The sequence below is a fragment of the Mobula hypostoma genome, chromosome 6 (assembly GCF_963921235.1).
Source record: "Mobula hypostoma chromosome 6, sMobHyp1.1, whole genome shotgun sequence".
In the NCBI taxonomy this organism is placed as follows: domain Eukaryota; kingdom Metazoa; phylum Chordata; class Chondrichthyes; order Myliobatiformes; family Myliobatidae; genus Mobula; species Mobula hypostoma.
Window position 1 is genome coordinate 166,568,308 of NC_086102.1, and position 24,650 is coordinate 166,592,957.

Genomic DNA, 24,650 nt, shown 5'->3' on the forward strand with positions numbered 1-24,650 from the left:
AATGGGTAGCATTGGAATTACAATCTGTACAGGGTTTTACACTTGGTTCTATTTTAGGTTTCTCTCTTCCTTTTGATTTGAAACGCCTTAAACAGGTGTCTAACCCGATAGTTAAATATACCTTACGTATTTGGTTTCAATTCAGAAAATTTTTTGATCTTAATCAATTTGGGTTAGCGATTCCTATTTTAGGTAACATATTTTTTCCTCCCTCCTTTACGGATCGTGCTTTTCAAATTTGGAAGACTAAGGGTATTTCACGGTTTTTGGATTTATTTTTAGATGGTTCCCTTATGTCTTTTGAACAATTATCTAATAAATATAATTTATCAAGAATACATTTTTTTAGATATCTACAAGTTAGAAATTTCCTAAGTACTATACTTTCTTCCTTTCCAATGCTTCCTCCTACATACATTTTAGATACTATAATCAACCTTAATCCATGTCAGAAAGGTGCATCGGCTATGATTTATAATATTATTATGAAACTTAGGAAAGCTCCATTTGATAAGATTAGGGTAGATTGGGAACAGGAATTGGGGTTTACCATTTCCGTAGATGACTGGAGGCAGATTTTACAATTAGTCAATACTTCCTCTATCTGTGCTAAACATTCCCTAATTCAATTTAAAGTTGTTCATAGAGCACATATGTCCAAAGATAAGTTAGCGCGCTTTTATTCTCATATTAATCCTTTTTGTGATAGATGTCCGGGGCAGATAGCCTCTTTAACTCATGTGTTTTGGTCTTGCCCTACTTTGGAAACTTCTTGGAGAGACATTTTTAATATTATCTCCAAGGTATTGAATATAGATATCTCCCCTCACCCTATTACTGCTATCTTTGGACTACCTAAAATTTCCAGTAATCTTTCCCCTTCAGCCCATAGAATGATTGTATTTCTTACTTTAATGGCGAAAAGATGTATCTTACAACATTGGAAAGAGCTTAATGCTCCAACTACCTTTTTTTGGTTTTCTCAGACGATATTATGCTTGAATCTGGAGAAAATTAGAAGCAATCTTTATGACTCCTCATTTAAATTTGAACAGACTTGGAGATCTTTTATTCAATATTTTCATTTAATGTAATATATACCCTTCTTGTTTTTTTTTTACTGTTTTTAATGGAGGTCGGGATTGAGGACGTGATTTTAAGTTTAACTCTGTTTGGTTTCTAGTTAGCCCATTGCTTTGCATTGCTTTTAGTTAGTTGCACGGTGGGGTTTTTTTTGGGGGGGGGGTTTTCCTTTTCTCTATTGATATATATATATATATATATATAAAATTAGTATACTATTAGGTTATCTTGGTATGTTATGTTTAAATTACATTGTTTGTAGTATTTTTTTGCATTAATATCTTCTGTAATTTTATTACATTCTAACAGTGTATTAGTGTTTATATGGCTTACCTTTTTGTATACTTATTCAATAAAAAGATTTAAAAAGAAAGATATATCTGTCTGTCTAGGTACCATATCCGATGCGGACTTTGGTGACCATGGTTTTCCATATAGATCTATCCTTTGTTTTTTGGATGACTTCCATTTCCTTGACATGTAGCCACCTGGCTATGCTTTTGATGTACATAAGCCGAGGTCTTCCACTAGGTTTGCTCCCCTCAATCTTTCCAGGGAGTATGAGTTTTTCCAGTTCATCTTTCCGCATGATGTGTCCTAGGAATCTGAGTGGTCTTTCTCTTATTGTTGATATACAAAAGTGGCAATTTCCTAAGCTGCTAGGTATCGTAATCAACTAATATGACATTACAAATAACCGTAGCCATAGTTACAGAAATGGGAATAGGCCCTTCGGCCCAACTCATCCATGTTGACCATGAGGCCCAGTGGTCCCACCCGCCTGCGTTTAGATTGCCTGTGACTGAGTTGAAAAAGTCCACCTCAAAATGCATCTAATGCAGTCTCACACCCTATCATACAATAGTGCCTACATTTTCATAAGTATTTTATTAACTGGAGTATTTTGCTTATGTCTTATATATAAATGCCATCTTTTTTACCCCCATCTGTAGCAAAAATTATTCTAAAGAATGAACATTTATCTGCTCTCACTGATGTGTCAGTAGATGGCGCCATGCTTAAGTTTTTAATATTAAAATGTCTGTGATTGTGTTAATTGGTAACTCTGTACTGTATTCTCATAAGAATTTGTTAGTGAATATCCATTTGCTTTCAAAGGCAATGAATGCCAGTACTACAATTTGCTAAGCAAATAAAGTCTGTAAGTTGCAGAGACTGCAATTGGTTTATTGTGGCAATTAAGTATTCCACCTTGAAAGTGTTTGAGAAGGTACATAGTTGAAGTTCAGAGTACAGGACCTGGGAGATTACATGAGAACTGCACAAGACTATTTACCCTATAGTGCATATGCCGTGTATGGCTCTGGTCATCAGATTACAGGAAGGATCTGAAGGCACCGAAGAGAGTTGTAGACATGGCGTCATGGCTGGAGAAAAGTCAGCCAGTTTTATTACTTTCTTTTAAGCATGAGAGATTAGCAGGATACATAATACTTTGTGACATTCTAACAAGCCTGGATCCTTATCCAATTATCGTTCTGGCTCCAGCATTTGATGTCTTATTGACCCCCACCAGTAAACCAATGGAAATTAATTTTCAGAAGACATCTACATTTCCGTCTACCACCAACCTTGTTTTAGTCTCTGTTATGAAGAAAACCAGAAAAGGGAAAATGAGATCAATCAAGATCTGTTGTTTGGGTCAGTATCCTGTTAAACAAACTTTTGTACGAGATCACCAGATGAGGACACAACTGAGCTTAGTTGTCATAACAACCACAGCTAAATAAATGACTGACAATAACAAATTGTTTCTTTAGAGCATTTGCAACACTTATAAAATATCTAGAAGCTATTTCAAAGAAGGATTATCAAGCAAAATTTGACAATCACACTTTCTTTACAGAATACTTGGGTTTTAAAACTTTACTTTGAAATATAATTTCAGCTTTTGGGAACTAACAGGTTATAGATAGTTACAGAATGGTAGGAGTGTTTCTCTGCAGTACTTGCTCACAGTAGTGGTGCAGAGCGACAATGGCGATGCTACTGTTGTGACTGTGACTGAAGTCACCAGAGAGACACTGAAGCTAGTGATTAGAAGTCTTTATTCATCACAACAAGCAGAATCATTCTGGAGACACTCTCGGTAAATTATTACAAACTCAAAGTACATCACATTTTTCTAGAATTAAGATCAATGGTAACAGTAGGTGATTAAATAAAATTTCAAGAGTTACAATGACATTGTTTGCTTCAATACTTTGGGTTGGCAAGTGATTTGTTTGAATTGTGAGAGAGACTTCCTAATGTTAAAATACCTTGGCTGGGAGACTTCCCTTAAGTAATTTACAACAGTACAAATTACTTAATCCTATATAGTTCCCTGCATTGATGCAGGCCAATAACACAACCCCATTGTCTTAACGTTTGGTTGATGCACGTGGAAATGTCTCATGGTCACCATTTTGCAAACCATATCTCTTAGTCAGTGGCTCAGCCTTGTATTTTTAACTTCAATTTACTGCTTGCAATTTACAATTAGAACTGAAGACTGGTTCTTGCTTGAATTAACATCTTCTATATTCATACAACTCCAGAATACTTCCTAAACTGTTGGATGAAGGAGTTTCTAACACTTTAAAGAAAAAGAGGTTCAATATTACTTTGCTGTGTGGTGAATTCATGGCAAGAAATACCAACACAAGTCATCCTAACCAAACTCATTTTGTTTTCTCCAAATTCGAATCAACACTTCCCAGAGGCCATCATTCACCTACACACCAAGGGCATTTTACAATGACCAATTAACTTTCCAACTTGCAGTATTTATTTTGGGAAAGTGAGAAGAAACTGGGGCATCCAAAAGAATCCCATGCAGTCACAAGGAGAATGTGCAAACTCCACACTGACAACTGAGCCGCATTTTCCAGGTTGCCCTTTTAAGAGCTGACTGTGAAACTAACACCTGCTGGGCTAGTTGTGAAAACAAGGCAAGCCACATCAGCTTCAGCACCACAGTAAAAGGAAACCTGAAGCTGTACTGTGAGCCTCCCCACCAACGATTCTGCTCTTTATGCAGAAATCATAATGTTCTTATAATCCACAAAATAAAAAGGTTCTGCAACATCCAACCCTGTCAGCACACATCCTGCAGAACAATGGAGTTATCACTTGCACCCGGCCCCACGGACTAACCTGTCTCTGTTAAGGTCTACCACCGCAACATCGTATCCAAAAGACGAAGCCAGCCCTTCTCCATCCAGGATGTATTCAGTCTTTAGATTTCGCGTTGGTTTCTCCATCTTTAGAAAAAGAACAGCTCCAGTGTGGTTGGCTCTTGGTGCCCCCGATACAATGGTTAATGTGTCCTGTGAAGTGATTCCCTTGCCCGAGTCCAGGGAGAAGCCTAACATAGAACAGCAGAATCAAAGCACACTTTCTAAATATTTTATTAAACTTATGCACAATCCAACAGGGAAAGGCATCACAAAGATGATGTAATTGTGGTACATGTCCAACCTATTAAATCAACACGATTCCTGTTATGTTTTGAGGACTATTAGCACATCAGTTGAACTTTGGAGTAATAAATCAAGGCTCCTACTGAGTTGTTTGCGTTTAGCGACAAGGTGTTGCCATCAGAAGTTCTGATGACATAAACGTGCGAGTCAATGCCTCGTGCACCTGTGCAATTCCTCACAGTGAGGAATTGTATTTTGTAACAGTAGGTTCCTTCAGGTTGTTACAGCCGGGGGTGGTAATGGGGACAAGCTCCCACTACCTGTTAAATGCTTTCAAGGGCATGCACCTCAAATAGCCTCTGATAACCAAGTCCAACTCCTGGCCTTCATGTGTGGCTTAGCCACTAAGGCGAGCAGAAATGTTTCTACTGACAGGTGAAGGTTCAAAGGTGGGTCACTGGCACCTTAAAATCAGTCACCAGGCAGACAGGGCTCATCAGCCACGGTTGGCAGCTCATCAAGGGGAAAGAAACTGTATCAGTCCCTGCTATTCTTTTGGGTTCATGGAGATGGGGAGCTTGCTACATAACAACAGCTTGCTCTCCATTTTGTACTGCCTAGGCTTGTGTACCTAGACAGCCAGGATGTGGCACCCCTGGTCGAAGACCAATGGAGACCTCATTCAAGAGTAGGTGAAGTTAATTATGCACATAATGACATACAAGGATTCTAAAATTTCTCAAGGCTGATGGGCTGGTGAAAGTGAAAGAAAATCTGCCCCTGGATCATAACTCTACCGAGTGTTGTTTACAAATGGAGTTTATTAAGGGGGGGAGAGGAGGAGGAACATCACTGTGGTGCATATTTTCCATTTATTCCAGTGTTGAAGGACTATGACTGGGTCAGTTCCAAATCTTCCCTGGGAAAATTCTGCTCATTATGTCTTTGGTAAGCCCCGGTGGAATTCATGCCAGCTGAAACCTGGCATGCGTCCAAATTTGACCTTTACAAAGGCCCTAAATCTTTCATTACCAAAGCAATAAAATCAGCAGCAGATCTGTCATCTTAGCCAGCAGGGACAAAAGGCTCCAGGGAACAAAACCTATTTTTTGACATTTTTTTCTTTTAGTCCACACTCACTGGGGGGCACCCCGGAACTGAACAACACTGAACTTTTCTGGAATGTGTGATACGGAACACACCCCAAGTAGTTCTACAACTCTCTCCAATTAGAGAAACAGGAACACCCCCCGTGAACAGGGATGAGAACTCAACTTCACTCCAGGGTCTGGGGGTCCCCTGTACTTCAGCAGGTCCCCCAGCAATCTCAGAGCATGGCCGCATAGGACAAAACCCCGTGTGTGGAATACAGTTACTGTAGTCTTTATTTAGAGAACTACATGAGTTAACATTTTCTATATTTATAATGCTGCATTGTTTAATTAGAATGGATGAAAAGCCATCATAAAGAGCACAATCAGTCTTTCAGTTCTGGCAAACACTTTATCAGCAGATATTTCCTTCTTGTGGTTTCAGTACTTAAAAAAAAAAGACAGACCACCAATAAAAATGCATGACAGTGGCTTAGAAAAATACAGTGCATTACACATCTTTCCAAATAAAAGGAATATTTTGTGGGATTATTGGTGCTATAGTTGTAAGTTTTCTTTCAGAGGAAAATTGCTCTTTCCTCTGATGTCCATCTTTAGTCAACAAGCAGAAATATCTGGAAGAATGGTGAGAGGAGAGATGGCTTTTTAGCTAGAGTGATTGAACAGCTACTCAGTCAATTTTTCACCCCTGATTTTGCTCCTTGCCATATATGGCGTCCGGAGATGCATGCATACCAGACCGATCGTGAAAACTGCAGAAAATGATATGTTGGATGCGGAGGCTCATGGGGTGGTAGGCACAGACAAGAGGAACTCTATCACTGCTCAGGTGGTGGGAAGAGGGGGTGAACGTGGATGTTCAGAAAAAGGAGGAGATACGGGTGAGGACAGCATCATTGGTGGAAGAAGGGAAACCCCTCGGGATTCATATCGTGCTCATCCCATCATCCTGCCACCTGGGGTTCCTCTTCCTCCACCATTGATGTTACTCTCACCCACATCTCCTCCTTTACCCAAACATCTGCACTCACCCCATCTTCCCGCCACCTGGGTTTCCTTCCCCATTGTAAATCGGGGGACCGCCTCGTTGAGCACCTCCGCTATATCCACCAAACATCTTAATTCCAATTCCCATTCCGACATGTTGATCCATGGCCTTTTATTAGTGTCAGGATGAAGCCACCCTCAGGGTGGAGGAGCAATACCCTATATTCCATCTTGATACCCTCCGCCTGATGACATGAATATTAATTTCTCTTTCCCCAGTTTTAAATAAAAATTCCCTCTCCTTCCCCTCTTCTCTGTTTCCCCACTCTGGCCTCTTAACACTTTTCACCTGCCTATCCCCTCCCTGCCCCCCCCCTTCCCTTTCCCATATGGTCCAATCACCTCTCCCATCAGATTCCTTCTTCTCCAGCCTTTTACCCTTTTCTGCCTACCTGGCTTCACCCATCACCTTCTAGTTATCCTCTTTCCCCTCTCCCACCTTTTTATTCTGGCATCTCCCTCTTCCTTTCCAGTTCAGAAGAAGGGTCTCGATCCAAAACGTCAACTGTTTATTCATTTCCATAGATGCTGCCTGACCTGCTGAGTCCTTCAGCATTTTGTGTGCATTGCTTTGGGATTTCCAGCATCTGCAGAATTTCTATGAATGCCTATGACAATAACCTTGAATATAATGAACTACAGATGCACAAAAAAACAAACCATTCAAGCCAAATTTACTTTGTCAAATTTGAATGAGGTGTCCAATTACCACAAACTTTTGCCCGCCAAAATTCCTCTTAATTTTTTTTTATTTTTAAAACATTTATTCCTTTACACAATTATATTGTGCATACCTAAATAGCTGTTTGCAGGAACAGGAACCAGTTTTTCATCTCTCCTATTTTCATCACCAACTTCATACGGTCCATCATCAAAATTACTGTCCGCAATATCAAGACTCGGTTCCTCAGTATCTCTGGATTCTACATGCACAATTCCTGAAAAAACAAAATAGGTAATAATCTGCATAAGCAACCCCAAAAGTTCAGGTTTAAGTTACATCATAGTAGGTATGCCCCAACCTGCTGTGAGCATAAAATCAGAACATGTTTACATTTAAGATCACATTTCAAAAACCTTTGTTTATGATTTGAACAATTTAAGCCGTTAACTTCCAATTGGGGAGAAAAGTAAAAGAATGCTTAAGAAAATGTTTGACTATTATGTGGGATCTGAAAATAGCACTTCAATAACTACTGTGACTGGGCAGAATCAGCATGTTCACACAGTAGGAAAATTTGGTCTGATGACTGAGAATTAACCTGAAAAAGTTTAATATGTAAACCTGTATATGGCCACAAACTCAAGAGATTGAGTAAATTAATGCATCTAGCTTTACATACAATAATATACTGCTATAGGTGTTAACCGCAGATTTTTCATGTACACTGCAATTTTTATAAGGTGAAACACTTCTGCCAACTTGATATGCTTATCTTACAGATATAACATATTACAAGAAAACGATTATGAGAATGTCTTGTTCTAAGGTACATTACCTTTCCAGTTGTAGGCACCAGGAGCTCCATACACAGAATAATTAGCACCCTTGGTGAAAGCACTAGCTACGCCTTGTTGACACATACCAAACTTTTCATGACTTTGTGGCCGCCCAGCACAAAGTCTCACATTTGTATCAACTTCTTTTTCTAGATCCTGGCTCAAAATATAGCACTGTCCGGTCACAGCACGAGACTCCTCTGGCTTATTCACGTGTTGCCTTAGCTCGTATCGATGCGCGCAAACCTGAAATAATGAAACACTTTACATATTGAGATGAAGAGTTAGGAATAGGAATAATAATGTTCCATAAATTGGCCTACACACCCACCATTAAACAGGAACCTATTCTACAGGGATAAGCATTGCAACCACCTTCACCTGCTTCATCAATGAGCGCCTTTCCATCTTAGACTAGTAATTAATTTGACGTTGATGATTACGCAACACTCCTCAGGAAATGCAGTCTATGCATGCAGGCACATCTAGACAGCATACAGGCATGTTCTAATAAATTAAAAATAATATTCACACCATACAATTTCCATCTCCAGTTACAGCCTAACCGCCTCCCCTTATTCTTCAATGGCTTTACAAAGACCAAGCTCCCCATCATCAATGCCTTGTTGGTTAATATTAGCCAGAAATTTAACTGGACCAGCCCTATAAATACTGTGACAAGAGTAGGTCAGTTGCTGAGTTGGCTGTAGCAAAAGGCTTGCCTTATGACACTTCAAATCATTTCTACCACCTTCAGGGTACAACATAGGAGTGAAACTGTCTTCTTTCTATTTCCTTGGTCGTGGAGCTCCTTCAACACACAACCTTGACACAACCCAGGACATTCCATCCACCACCCTAAACACTCATTCCCTTTACTCCGGTGCACTCTCGTTGACGTGTGCGCCCTCTACAAAATCCACGACAGCAACTTCTAGTTGAAGTTCATAGTCATAGTCATACTTTATTGATCCCGGGGTGGTGGTGGGAGTTCAATAGTCTCACAGCCAGTGAGTTCAGTAGTCCCACCCTAACAGTCCTTGGCCTAACGCTACAGTACCTCCTGCCTGATGGTAGGGGGTCAAAAAGATCGTGGGACAGATCCATGACAAATCTAAAGGCCCTACATACGTAGTGCTCCTGACAAATATCTCAGATGGGTGGAAGAGAGACTCCTATGATCTTCTCAGCCATGCTCGTAGAGTTTTGTAGGGCTTCGCAGTCAGATGCCTTGCTATTCCCATACCAGACAGTGATGCATCTGGTCAGGACACTTTCAATGGTGCTTCTGTAAAAATTGGTTAGAATGGGGGGGTGGGAGATGTGGGGAGGAGACGCGCTCACCTCAATCTCCGCAGGAAGTGAGACTCTGCTGTGGTTAGTCCTGACAAAGGGTCTCGGCCTGAAACATCGACTGCACCTCTTCCTAGAGATGCTGCCTGGCCTGCTGCGTTCACCAGCAACTTTTATGTGTGTTGCTCTGCTGTGGTTTGTTAAGTAAAGGTCTGGTTTTGAGAGACCAGGTGAGATAATCCATTATGTGCACTCCCAGGAAGAGCTGTTTCTGTGCAATGACGAGTGGTCAGCCTGCACCTTCCTAAAGTCCACGATCATCTCTTCAATCTTGACCGCGTTGAAGCTCAAGTTGTTTTGCTCACATCATTCTACAGGCTGGTTTACCTATTCTCTGTACACCATCTTGGCATCATTGTTGATTAGGCCAACCACAGTTGTGTCAGCAGTGAACTTGGTAATTTGGTTTGAACTGTATCTAGCAGTACAGTCATGCATCAGTAGCGTGAACAGCAGTGAGCTGAGCATGCAGCCCTGAGGGGAGCATGTTAAACACTGAGCTGAAGCCGATAAGCTGCATCCTGGCATATGAGGCACCATTTTCTAGCTGGGACAGGATGGAGTGGGGGGGCAAAGTCTATGGCATCGTCAGTGGACAGATCTCAGTGTCAAGTGAACCGGAAAGGCTCCAATATAGCAGGAAGATAGGAAGCAATGCAGTCCATAACCAGCCACTCAAAGCACTTCATAATTGTTGAGGTCAGCACCACTCAGGCAGATTATCTGAATGGGATAATAGTGGCTGCCTGGGGTCTGCGGGTACAGTGGATTATTCCAGGGAGATATTGAAGAAGTCTGTTAGAATCCCTGTTAACTAGACTACGCAGTCCCTCAGCATCCTGTCCGGACTCCTGCAGCAGTACCTGCCAAGCCCAGAGCCTGCTGTGTGAAGGCAGAAGGCATACACAGACATCACCAGATGCTGCACACACTTCATTATTGCTAGCTCCAAGTACTAGAACTCTCAAACACCATATTGGGAGCTGATACACCAGATGGACAGCTCTGGTTGCAAACAACATTTCACTGAACTCTTCACAAGGACAATTAGGGATGGACTTTGCCCAGAAAAATCCATGTCCTGCAAGTCAGCAGTTCTGAACATTTTTGGCTATGCCCTACTTCAGAGATTATTTTGTTATACTCAGACATTCCACCCCCCCCCATACATTCTCCACTCCCAATTAATAACAATGAATAAAACCTACCTATCTGTTCCTATAATTACCTTTCTTTTGCCTCTCCTAGCCAATTTCCCTGCTGGAGAACAGCAGCATCAGGTACAAAACATTGGTCACAAAGGAGTATATGAATAATTTCTTTGTCACTTTACTGTAGGTACAATAGCAGAAGGAAAACTTTCATACGTCTTTCATAGAAAAATAGAATAACTGGGGTTTTAAAATGGGACAAGAAACAAAAAAACAGGTTTAATAGAAGTGTAAGTAGTAGGGACAAAATTAGTATCGCCAGCTGGCTGAAATAAAACAGAGCAATGGTTAGACTCTGGAATTGTTTCGCTCAGAAGGAAATAGTGTATTTGGTCATCAGCTGCTATTCTTCAAGCTCATTTGAATGCCATTGGAACAGTTGGCCGGTCAAGGACAGCAAAGTCAAAGTTGAGGTTGAGAAACTTGCGTCATGTTCCAAAAGGTAGTTCAAACTCATTATGCTTAGTCTCCCCAGTGTAGATGAGCTGCCTTTCAGCAATAAATACAATATGCTACTGTGAAAGAAGCGCAGTAAAGTCAATGACAGAATTGGTTGGGGTCCCCAATTCAGGGGAAGGTACAAAGCAAAGAACATGCGTGAAGTGTTCAAACTTACCATAACTTTTCCTCCTGGACCCTGGCTTTCCACAGACACACCCATCCACTGATCCTCTTTGCTTTCCTGCGTTATGTCAACTGTGAAGAGGGTGAAAATAATAACAAGTAAAATTAAGCATTCTTCCTTCATCCATTTGAATATGCCCTTTGGGAGTCAAGTTTAATTCTACAATTCAGTCACGGACTCCAAGATAGCTGGAAAGAGGAAGGAAAAAGCGCACACTACATATATTAAAGACCCACATAGAACCTTTGTTGTACGGCCTCCAATTTCCAGATTTATTCTGTACTGTACATCGCCAGTACAGAACAGAATTTCTAGTTTGGGAGCTACTCACAAACTTCCATCTCAATATTTTTGACTCCTTGCTAGTTCCATTCAAACGAATACCAATTATTGATTCCAAGCTAAAATCCTCTTTTGTACTGGCATCGTCTTATCTTTTGTCATCAGGGCTTCCCCGCCTCAGTATAAATTTACCTATTTATTCTAGATGTTAAATATCCTGGAATATTAGAATACTGTTAATATTGTCACATCCACAAATGGAAACAATATACTAGGCATTGTTTCTTCATGTGCCCTCAATCCATCTGCTTGCCATAAATACTGCACTCAAATAATGAAACGTCAAATTTTCTCTTTGTACCATTTTTCCTAACTTTGACTCTTAATTGGAGGTATGCTCGCATATTTCTATGTTCTATTCCTTCCTGACAGACCCATTATCCATTCTGCTATCTGGCATTACTGCCTGAACCTTTCACCTTAATTCACCAAGTTTCCACTGAAATCCTTCTCCCACTTTGCCATCACCAGCACCCCTCAAATTGTTAGTCACTTCGAAGTTCAAAGTACTTACACATTATACAACCTTGAGATCCATCGCCTTACAGGGCCATCTACAATTCTTGTTATTGATTTTGCTCTATAACAAAGAAATTGGTCCCAATGGAACCTGCTTCTTTCTCCAGAAATTATGCTGGCATCCAATGAATAGGAACCCACTTTATTCCACGCCATGATTAAACAATACTTTTAGCTCTCTGATCATATTGACCATTGATCTGTATGTGACTCCGGTAGTAATTCAGATATTATTACCTTTGTAGTTTCATTTTTTTTTTAAATCCCAGCTGGTACCTTTAAAAGATCTTCATCTTGTATCCTATTGATATACAGTAGTCTGTTCCTATATGCATCACATCTTCATGTTCCCAATCCACTGGAGCTGTCAGTAGTGCTGCCAAAATTCTAATTCTTGGTGGTCAGGACTTTCAGTCATAAATTCACTTACATGTCTTACGCATGTCCTCATCTTCTATGTAGTTGTGATCATATTCAAGAAAGGGGCCGGGTCCATTTGTGGTAACTACAGAGGAATCACCATCCATTTGCTAACAATCATCCTGGTTCGCTCTCACTGGGCGGGGGAGTTGGGAGGAACTAAATTAGGGAGGGAACGTCGAGAGGCCTGCGTCGGGCATTTTCATGCCTTACAAGGCGCAAATTAGACGTCTGTGTGAGGCGCCACTCCTCGCACAGACTAGAGCAATGTGATTAAGTGCCTTGCTCAAGGGCACAAGCACGCTGCCACAGCTGAGGCTCGAACTAGCGACCTTGAGGTAACTAGACAAACGCCTTAACCACTTGGCCACGTGCCCAATACAAAATAAATGCTTCCCAAATTGTAGGGAGAATTATATCCTTCTAGATCATGGGACCCCAACTTGAGGTCTACAGACATCTTGCTTAACGGTATTGGTCCATGGCATAAAAAAGGTTGGGATCCCCTGTTCAAGATGCACGGTGGACAGAATCTTCATGATGCAACAACTCCACTGACAATGCAGAAAGGAGCATCAACCAGATTATCTGGCTTTTTCTTAAAGCCTCACAAAAGCCTTTGACTTAGTCAAAGAGGGATTGTTGAGCATCCTTTTCAAACATGGTGACTGACAGAAACGCATCTCCATCTGGCGTAACAATATACATGCTGGGGAGTTAACCCACAGGCTAATCTCGGTGCATACAATTATCAAGCAAGGCTACATCGCCATCCTTCAATTTTCCTCACCACCATGCTGCATGTCATCTCCAACAGTGACCTACCGTAGTGGAATAGGATAAATCAGATCAAGTACAGCTTATGTGATTTCCATACCAGAACCAAGGGCATTCTGACCTCGGCCACTGAACTGCAAAGCACTGATGAAACCTGCAACTCCACAAATTGTGAGACCAAACTTAATTTGACAATTCATTCACTGGAGCACGAGAGAATGGGTGTTACACTCAGCACCTGCCAGACAAAGGTCATCCCGCAACCTGCCTCCACCAGTTACCTCACGAGAGCCTTTTAAATAAATATCCTCTTCCCTTCTGAGAATTCATTAACAATGTCTATATAGCCCAGACAACGGTGGAATTTCTCTGCTCTGTCCTGGCATATCACCTCAAGGTTATCAGGTTGAACAGAACAACATCCAGTACTTAGGATCTTCTCAAAGTGGAAAGCTCCACCTACAATGGCTATTTTTGGAACAGGTGAGACACCCAAAGTCCAGCCTAGGCGAGGACCCAATGAATCTGACCGCAAGCACATTGTGCCAGAGAATTTGGCACAGTCTTATCTGGGGTACTGCACTGAAGTATTACAACTGAAGAACAACAGGCTTTATTGTATCGCCGCTCCATTGTACACAATAGCTAATGACAGCAGATGAGGAATAAAAGAATTTTCCGTGTTTAAAGTACATATATGTCACCATATACTACCCTAACAGGGATTCCCACCTGCAAAAGTCAACAAACTGTACAAATACACAGAAAAAAAGCAAAATAATAATAAATAAGTAATAAATATCTAGAACACGAGGTGTTGAGTCCTTGAAAGTTAATGTATAGGTGTAGAGTGACTGAAGTTGACCATAAGACCATAAGGCAAAGGAGCAGAAGTTGGCCATTCAGCCCATCGAGTCTACTCCGCCATTTTATTATGAGCTGATCCATTCTCCCATTTAGTCCCACTCCCCCGCCTTCTCACCATAACCTTTGATGCCCTGGCTACTCAGATACCTATCCATCTCTGCCTTAAATACACCCAATTTTTTCAAGAGTTAAATAAATGTGTGAGAAAATTTCTTTGGAAAGGTAAGATGTCAAGAATATCATTGGAAAAATTGACATGGAAATTTGAGTTCGGAGGGTTACAACTTCCAAACTTTAAGAATTATTATAAAGCAAATCAATTTAGATTTATTGCATCTTTCTTTGATGAACGAAAACCGACATGGATTAGAATAGAATTAGCTAAGATAGGAGAAAATACACCCGAAGATTTTATATATAAATGGGAATCTAAATGGATACGGGAAAAGAAAGAATCTCCCATATTAAAACATTTGATTGATCTACAGAATAAGATAAATTTTGATAATGAATTGATCTATGGAATAAGATAAATGTTGATAATGAAATAAAGAAACCTTTTATTTTTATTTATTTATTTATTTATTTTTGTTCCAAAACAGACTTATTCCTTTTACAATGGATAATCAACTTTTATATAATTGGTACCAAAAAGGGATTAAGTCTATAGGAGACTGTTATGAATGAGGTATATTGATGTCATTTGAGCAACTAAAGAATAAATATAAAATATCAAATAACACTTTCTTTTGTTACCTTCAATTAAGGGCTTACTTAAAAGGCAAACTGGGTCAAACAATGTTTTTGCCAAAACCTAATGAAATTGAAATTTTAATTCAAAAAGGAAAAATTTAAAAAATTGTTTCTTGTATGTTTAATTTGATTCAAAAACAATTAAACAAGGAATCCACAAGTCAAAACAAAAATGGGAAATGGATCTGAATATTAATATTGATGAAACAAATTGGTCAAGACTGTGTCTTGACAGTATGACAAATACAATAAGCGTTCGACTTAGATAAGTACAATATAATTGTTTACACCAATTATATATTACACTGCAAAAAATAAATAGATTAAATTCAAACTTATCTGATCAATGCTTTTGGTGTAATCAAGAAATTAGTACTTTCTTACATTCTACTTGGTCTTGTTCTAACATTCAACCTTTTTGGATAAATTTAAGAGTCTTATTGGAACAAATTACTGGAACTGAACTTCCACATAACCCTGTATTATTTCTATTAGGTGATATTGAAGGGATAAAACCTAAACTTAAACTGAATAAATATCAGAAAGAATTTATAAAAATTGCATTGGCAGTAGCTAAGAAGGCTATAGCAGTTACTTGGAAATCGGATTCGTTTTTAAGTATGAATTGTTGGAACAATGGAATGTCCGCTTGTATTCCACTCGAAAAAATTACTTATAATTTAGAAGATAAATATGATACATTTTTGAATATTTGGCACCCTTATTTACAAAAGATAGGATGGCATATTTAGTTGCTCTGATGATAAAGATGTTGGTCCCTTGGGGAAAGTAATAAATAAGTATACTAAATTTATTTTGAATCCCATGGAGCGTGTGGAAACCTTCCAATATCCAGGCAGTTCTTCTTTCTTTTTCTTTTTTTACTTTTTTTTTCAGGTAGGGGTATATATCGGGGGGAAGGGTAGACATTATTTTTCTATGTAATCACTTTGAAGACTCAATAAAAATTATATTAAAAAAAAATACACCCAATGACTTGGCCTCCACTGCCGCCCGTGGCAACAAATTCCATAGGTTCACCACCCTCTGGCTAAAAAAATTTCTTTGCATCTCTGAGGGGCAGGACTGGCAGCTTAATATTCCAGGGTTCCGATGTTTCAGATGTGATAGAGGCAGAGGAATGAAAGGTGGAGGAGTAGCATTGCTTGTTAGGGAAAATATTACAGCAGTGCTCAGGCAGGACAGATTAGAGGGCTTGTCTACTGAGTCCTTATGGGTGGAGCTGAGAAACAGGAAAGATATGGCCACATTAGTGGGATTGTATTACAGACCACCCAATAGTCAACGAGACTTGGAAGAGCAAATCTGCAGAGAGATAGCAGGCAACTGCAGGAAACAAAGTTGTGGTGGTAGGGGATTTTAATTTTCCATACATTGATTGGGACACCCATACTGTTAGGGGTCTAGATGGTTTAGAGTTTGTAAAATGTGTTCAGGAAAGTTTTCTAAATCAATATATAGAGGGACCAACTAGAGGGGATGCAATATTGGATCTCCTGTTAGGAAACGAATTAGGGCAAGTGACAGAAGTCTGTGTATGGGAGCACTTTGGTTCCAGTGATCATAACACCATTAGTTTCAATTTGATCATGGACAAGGATAGATCTGGTCCTAGGGTTGAGGTTCTAAACTGGAAGAAGGCCAAATTTGAAGAAATGAGAAAGGATCTAAAAAGCGTGGATTGGGACAGGTTGTTCTCTGGCAAAGATGTGATTGGTAGGTGGGAAGCCTTCAAAGGGGAAATTTTGAGAGTGCAGAGTTTGTATGTTCCTGTCAGGATTAAAGGCAAATTGAATAGGAATAAGGAACCTTGGTTCTCAAGGGATATTGCAACTCTGATAAAGAAGAAGAGGGAGTTGTATGAAATGTATAGGAAACAGGGGGTAAATCAGGTGCTTGAGGAGTATAAGAAGTGCAAGAAAATACTTAAGAAAGAAATCAGGAGGGCTAAAAGAAGACATGAGGTTGCCTTGGCAGTCAAAGTGAAGGATAATCCAAAGAGCTTTTACAAGTATATTAAGAGCAAAAGGATTGTAAGGGATAAAATTGGTCCTCTTGAAGATCAGAGTGGTCGGCTTTGTGCGGAACCAAAGGAAATGGGGGAGGTCTTAAATAGGTTTTTTGCATCTGTATTTACCAAGGAAGCTGGCATGAAATCTATGGAATTGAGGGAATCAAGTAGTGAGACCATGGAAACTGTACAGATTGAAAAGGAGGAGGTGCTTGCTGTCTTGAGGAAAATTAAAGTGGATAAATCCCCGGGACCTGACAGAGTGTTCCCTCGGACCTTGAAGGAGACTAGTGTTGAAACTGCGGGGGTCCTGGCAGAAATATTTAAAATGTCGCTGTCTACGGGTGAAGTGCCGGAGGATTGGAGAGTGGCTCATGTTGTTCCGTTGTTTAAAAAAGGATCGAAAAGTAATCCAGGAAACTATAGGTCGGTGAGTTTAACGTCAGTAGTAGATAAGTTATTAGAGGGAGTACTAAGAGACAGAATCTACAAGCATTTGGATAGACAGGGGCTTATTAGGGAGAGTCAACATGGCTTTGTGCGTGGTAGGTCATGTTTGACCAATCTGTTGGAGTTTTTCGAGGAGGTTACCAGGAAAGTGGATGAAGGGAAGGCAGTGGATATTGTCTACATGGACTTCAGTAAGGCCTTTGACAAGGTCCCGCATGGGAGGTTAGTTAGGAAAATTCAGTCGCTAGGTATACATGGAGAGGTGGTAAATTGGATTAGACATTGGCTTGAAGGAAGAAGCCAGAGAGTGGTGGTAGAGAATTGCTTCTCTGAGTGGAGGCCTGTGACTAGTGGTGTGCCACAGGGATCAGTGCTGGGTCCATTGTTATTTGTCATCTATATCAATGATCTGGATGATAATGTGGTAAATTGGATCAGCAAGTTTGCTGATGATACGAAGATTGGAGGTGTAGTAGACAGTGAGGAAGGTTTTCAGAGCCTGCAGAGGGACTTGGACCAGCTGGAAAAATGGGCTGAAAAATGGCAGATAGAGTTTAATACTGACAAATGTGAGGTATTGCACGTTGGAAGGACAAACCAACGTAGAACATACAGGGTTAATGGTAAGGCACTGAGGAGTGCAGTGGAACAGAGGGATCTGGGAATACAGATACGAAATTCCCTAAAAGTGTCGTCACAGGTAGATAGGGTCGAAAGAGAGCTTTTGGTACATTGGCCTTTATTAATCAAAGTATTGAGTATAAGAGCTGGAACGTTATGATGAGGTTGTATAAGGCATTGGTGAGGCCGAATCTGGAGTATTGTGTTCAGTTTTGGTCACCAAATTACAGGAAGGATATAAATAAGGTTGAAAGAGTGCAGAGAAGGTTTACAAGGATGTTGCCAGGACTTGAGAAACTCAGTTACAGAGAAAGGTTGAATAGGTTAGGACTTTATTCCCTGGAACGTAGAAGAATGAGGGGAGATTTGATAGAGGTATATAAAATTATGATGGGTATAGATAGAGTGAACGCAAGCAGGCTTTTTCCACTGAGGCAAGGGGAGAAAAAAACCAGAGGACATGGGTTAAGGGTGAGGGGGGAAAAGTTTAAAGGGAACATTAGGGGGGGCTTCTTCACACAGAGAGTGGTGGGAGTATGGAATGAGCTGCCAGACGAGGTGGTAAATGCGGGTTCTTTTTTAACATTTAAGAATAAATTGGACAGATACATGGATGGGAGGTGTATGGAGGGATATGGTCCGTGTGCAGGTCAGTGGGACTAGGCAGAAAATGGTTCGGCACAGCCAAGAAGGGCCAAAGGGCCTGTTTCAGTGCTGTAGTTTCTATGGTTCTATGTCCTGAATGGGCGCCCTTCAATCATTAAGTCATGCCCTCTCGTACTTGACTCCTCCATCATGGGAAACAACTTTGCCACATCCACTCTGTCCATGCCTTTCAACATTCGAAATGTTGCTATGAGGTCCCCCCTCATTCTTCTAAACTCCAAGGGATACAGTCCAAGAGCAGACAAACGTTCCTCATATGTTAACCCTCTCATTCCCGGAATCATTCTAGTGAATCTTCTCTGTACCCTCTCCAATGTCAGCACATCCTTTCTTAAATAAGGAGCCCAAAACTGCACACAGTACTCCAAGTGAGGTCTCACCAGCGCCTTATAGAGCCTCAACATCACATCCCTGCTCCTATACTCTATTCCTCTAGACATGAATGCCAACATTGCATTCGCCTTCTTCGCTACCGACTCAACCTGGAGGTTAACCTTAAGGGTATCCTGTACAAGGACTCACAAGTCCCGTTGCATCTCAGAACTTCGAATTCTCTCCCCATTTAAATAATAGTCTGCCCGTTTTCTTTGTTCTACCAAAGTGCATAACCGTACACTTTCCAACATTGTATTTCATTTGCTACTTCTTTGCCCATTTTTCCAATCTGTCCAAGTCTCTCTGCAGACTCTGTTTCCTCAGCACTACCGGCCCCTCCACCTATCTTCGTATCATCAGCAAACTTAACCACAAAGAAATCTATCCATAATACAAATCATTGATGTACAACGTAAAAAGAAGCGGCCCCAGCACGGACCCCCATGGAACACCACTGGTAACCGGCAGCCAACCAGAATAGGATCCCTTTATTCCCACTCTCTGTTTCCTGCCAATCAGCCAATGCCCTATCCACGTATGTAACTTTCCGTAATTCCAGGGGCTCTTATCTTGTTAAGTAGCCTCATGTGTGGCACCTTGTCAAAGGCCTTCTGAAAATCCAAATATACAACATCCACTGCATCTCCCTTGTCTAGCCTACTTGTAATTTCCTCAAAAAATTTGTAATAGGTTTGTCAGGCAGAATTTTCCTTTAAGGGAACCATGCTGAGTTCTGCCTATCTTGTCAATTGCCTCCAGGTACTCTGTAACCTCATCCTTGATAATAGACTCCAACAACTTCCCAACCACGGATGTCAAGCAAACAGGTCTATAATTTCCTTTTTGCTTCCTTGTCCCCTTATTAAATAGCAGAGTGACATTTGCAATCTTCCAGTCCTCCGGAACCATGCCAGAATCTATCGACTTTTGAAAGATCATTGCTAATGCCTCCGCAATCTCCACAGCTACTTCCTTCAGAACAAGAGGGTGCATTCCATCTGGTCCGGGAGATTTATCTTTAGACTATTAACTTTCTGAGTACTTTCTCCGTCGTAATTGTGACTGCGCACACTTCTCTTCCCTGACACCCTTGAGTGTCCGGTATACTGCTGATGTCTTCCTCAGTGAAGACTGATGCAAAATACTCATTCAGTTCCTCTGCCATCTCCTTATCTCCCATTACAATTTCTCCAGCATCATTTTCTATCGGTCCTATATCTGCTCTCACCTGTCTTTTACTCTTTATATACTTGAAAAAGCTTTTAGTATCCTCTTTGATATTATTTGCTAGCTTCCTTTCATAGTTCATCTTTTCCCTCTTAATGACCTTCTGAGTTTCCTTCTGTAAGCTTTTAAAAACTTCCTAATCCTCTGTCGTCCCACTAATTTTTGCTTCCTTGTATGCCCTCTCTTTTGCTTTAACTTTAGCTTTGACTTCTCTTGTCAGCCACAGTTGCATCCTTTTTCCATTCGAAAATTTCTTCTTTTTTGGAATATACTTGTCTTGCACCTTCCTCACTTCTCGCATAAACTCCAGCCACTGCTGCTCTGCCGCCTTTCCCGCCAGTGTCCATTTCCAGTCAACTTTGGCCCGTTCCTCTCTCATGCCACTGTAATTTCCTTTACTCCACTGAAATACCGACACATCAGATTTCGGCTTCTCTTTTTCAAATTTCACAATTAACTCAATCATGTTATGATCACTGTCTCCTAAGGGTTCCTTCACCTCAATCTCTCTAATCACCTCCGGTTCATTACACAATACCCAATCCAGTACAGCCGATCCCCTAGTGGGCTCAACAACAAGCTGTTCTAAAAAGCCATCTCGCAGACATTCTACAAATTCCCTCTCTTGAGATCCAGTGCCAACCTGATTTTCCCAATCCACTTGCATGTTAAAATCCCCCACAATTATCATAACACTGCCCTTCTGACAAGCCTTTTCTATTTCCTGTTGTAATTTGTAGTCCACATCCCTGCAGCTGTTTGGAGGCCCGTATATAACTGCCATCAGGGTCCTTTTACCCCTGCGATTTCTTAGCTCAACCCATAAAGATTCTGCACCTTCCGATTCTATGTCACCTCTTTCTAATGATTTGATATCATTTCTTACCAATAAAGCCACGCCTCCCCCTCTGCCTACCTTCCTATCCTTCCGATACACCGTGTATCCTTGGACGTTCAGCTCCCAGAGTTATGCATCCTTTAGCCACGTCTCAGTGATGGCCACAATATCATACCTGCCAACCTGTAGCTGTACAACAAGATCATCCACTTTATTCCCTATGCTGCGTGCATTTAAATATAACACCTTAAGGCCAGTATTTGGTAATTTTCGCTTTGATTGCACTGCAACTCATCCCAATGGCTACAAATTTGCCCCATCACCTGCCTGTCTTTCCTGACATCTTTACTGCTCACTATCTTAGATTTATTTCTGTTTTCCCCTTCCTCCACTCTGTCATTCTGGTTCCCATCCCCCTGCCAAATTAGTTTAAACCCTCCCTAACAGCTCTATTAAACCTTCCTGCCAGGATATTGGTCCCCTTCGGGCTCAGGTGTAACCTGTCCAGTTGAGTGAAGTTATCCCCTCTGGTTCAAGAGCCTGATGGTTGAGGGAAGATAATTGTTCCTGAGCTTGGTGATCTAGGTCTTGAGGTTCCTATGCCTAATTGCTAATGGTGGCAGTGAGGAGCGAGCATGCCTAGAGGATGTGGGGGGGGGGGGCATGACAGCACTCCATGCAGATGTGCTTAATGATATCTGTGATAGACTGTGCTATATCTACTACTTTTTGTAGGATTTTTTTGTTTAAGGGCATTGGTGTTTTCATATCAGGCCATGATGTAGCCAGTCAGTATACTCTCCATCATGCATCTGTAGAAGTTTATCAAAGTTTTATATGACATGCCAAATCTTTGCAAACTTTTAAGAAAGTAAAGGCACTGCTATGCCTTTTTTGTACTGCCACTTACATACTGGACCCAGGGCATCCTCTGAAACCTCTGCTGATGGATTGCAAAGCAATACAATGATTCATGGAAACAAAACTTCATTTAGTTCTACACAGAATCCTGCTGTGAACCTTGTACTCCAACTTCAAGTTCACTCTTTTCAGGTTCGAACTTCCCTTGTTAGAAATGGAAATTAATTTTATATTCTTTATTTGCTTATTTCCTAAATATATTAATCTCCACAGTCATACAGCATGAAAACAAGTCTTTTGACCCAAATGGTCCGTGCCAAACAACATATCTATCCAAAGCAGTCCCATTTGCCCATGTTTAGCCCATATCCCTCGGAACCATTCCAAGTAAAAACTTAAAAGTAGTGGATATGGCTCAGTCCATTGTGGGTAAAGCCCCCCCCCCAATCATTTAGCACATCTACATGGAGTGCTATGACAAGAAAGGAGCATCCATCACTAAGAATCCCCACCAGCCAGGTCGTGCTTTCGTATCACTGCTGCCATCAGGAAGATGGTATAGGAGCCTCAAGACCCCCACCACCAGGTTCAGGAACAGTTTCAACCATCAAGCTCTTGAACCAGAGGGGATAACATCACTGAACCGTCCCCATAACCAATGAACTCACTTTCAAGGACTCTTCACCTCATGTTCTTGATATTTATTGCTTTTTTTCCCCCTTTTTGTATTTGCACAGCCTGCTGTCTTTTGCACACAGGTTGTCTGCTCTGTTGAGTGTAGTCTTTCATTGATTCTATTATGGTTATTGGATTTATTGAAAATAATATTTATTATTTATTGCCTGTAAGAAAATGAATCTCAGGGTTGTATACGGTAACATAGATGTACTTTGATAATAACATTTACTTTGAACTTATCCATAAACCTTAAATGTTGTTCATGCACCTGCTTCAACCAGTTGCTCTGGCAACCCATTCCATACATTGGCCATGCTTTGTGTGAAAAAGCTACCCCACAAGTCCCTGTTAAATCTCTCCCTCTCACTCTAAACCTATGATCTCTCGATCAAGCGTATCCATGCTTACAAAAATATATTTTTTTTTAAAGTCCTATTTCCATTCTTCTTCATTCCTATTTTATTCCGCGAGTAAATTTTTCAACACATGTTGACTGCTTTTCTCTAGTTAAAAAAAAATCAGTAGTTTAGTTGCAGACTACGGCACAATTAATGACCGTCTCAGCAGTCCTTGGTTGCTATAGAAAATTATTTCAAAGGGATTACATGTACTGTATTATCTAAGCATTATACTCTCACTAAGAGATTGCCAAGAATGGCTGAAAATTATTGTTTTTTGTTTCAGAACAAAGCCAGATAATAATACAAAATAATGGAAAAATCAAAATACTAACACAATCACTTCAGATTTAAAATAAATGCCACAAAGGCAGGATTCATAAATACCAAATATAGGCAGGATCTTGCGATGGAAGATGAAGACATTTCAGCTTGATAGATGAACCTTTAATTGAGCCAAAGAACATGCTGCTGGAGGAACTCAGCAGGTCAGACAGGGCAACTTCACTCATGCCATCAGGTCAAGACCCGTTATCTGGACAGAGTGTAGAGGGGAGATAGCTGACATCATGCGTCAAGGCAAAGAGGTGGGGCAAGAGCTCGTCAGCAGTGGATCCATGCAAGGATGGATGATTGGCAGATGGCATAGATAGGAGAGACAAGAGTGGGAAAGCAAAGAAGGCCTCTCTAGTATCTGCAGTCTCTTGTGTCTCCATAAAATTGTGCTGACTGAAGCTTTTAAGGGTCATCTTCCACATCAGAAATCCCCATTGAAAGGAATACAAGCATTATGTAATCTCCGCAGTGCCTGCTCATTCTAATATTGTGCTGTCCAGCAGTAACCAAACAGCTCTGCTATTTTCAACAAATTATCTACAAATACCTGTGGATCTCTTATTTTGCCTCTTATTTTTCCTACCAATTACAGTATTTCACATTTTTTAAACATTAATAGTCATCTACTGTCAGTCCCTTCATTTCAGCAGTTTATTACTGTCCCTTCTGTAGTCCTCTGGCTTTTGAGACAACAGAAAATTTGGAAACTACGCCCCAAACACCCATCCAAATCACTGATATATTCAGAAAAGCTTTGACCCTAGTACTAACTCCTGGTGAATCCCATGCTCTTTGCCCTTGTCTCTCCCCCCACCCCCCCGCCACCACCACCACCACTTCATCCAAAGAAGCGATTTCCACTAGTACCACATTTCCTGTTGCTTAATCTATTTTCTATCATTGTAGCTGCAATTCTCTTTATTCCATGGCCTTCCATTCTACTGACCAGATTTCCTTTTTTTAAAGTCAACCACATTTTGCACACCAGCCATCTGTTAAAAGCTTGTATTTGTCACAAGTTGACATCAACAGATCAACATTGGTTTTTGCGGATCAATGGAACAAGTTAAGGTCCCAAAAACACTGAAACACATTTAGACACATGGAGACTTGGCAGACTGGATTCAAAACTGG

General features: G+C 40.7%; 1 protein-coding gene across 2 annotated transcripts in view; it reads right to left on the minus strand.

Moving 5' to 3' along the window:
- Positions 1–24,650, minus strand: part of LOC134348583 (integrin alpha-6-like) — a 114,048-nt gene that overhangs the window by 59,842 nt on the left and 29,556 nt on the right. For both annotated transcript variants that reach the window (XM_063052177.1, XM_063052178.1), the window contains exons 3-6: positions 11,348–11,427; positions 8,167–8,413; positions 7,462–7,605; positions 4,243–4,453 (exon numbers count right to left, since the gene is read on the minus strand). In XM_063052177.1, the coding sequence (XP_062908247.1) occupies positions 4,243–4,453; positions 7,462–7,605; positions 8,167–8,413; positions 11,348–11,427 (682 nt within the window). The remainder of the gene's footprint in view (positions 1–4,242; positions 4,454–7,461; positions 7,606–8,166; positions 8,414–11,347; positions 11,428–24,650) is intronic.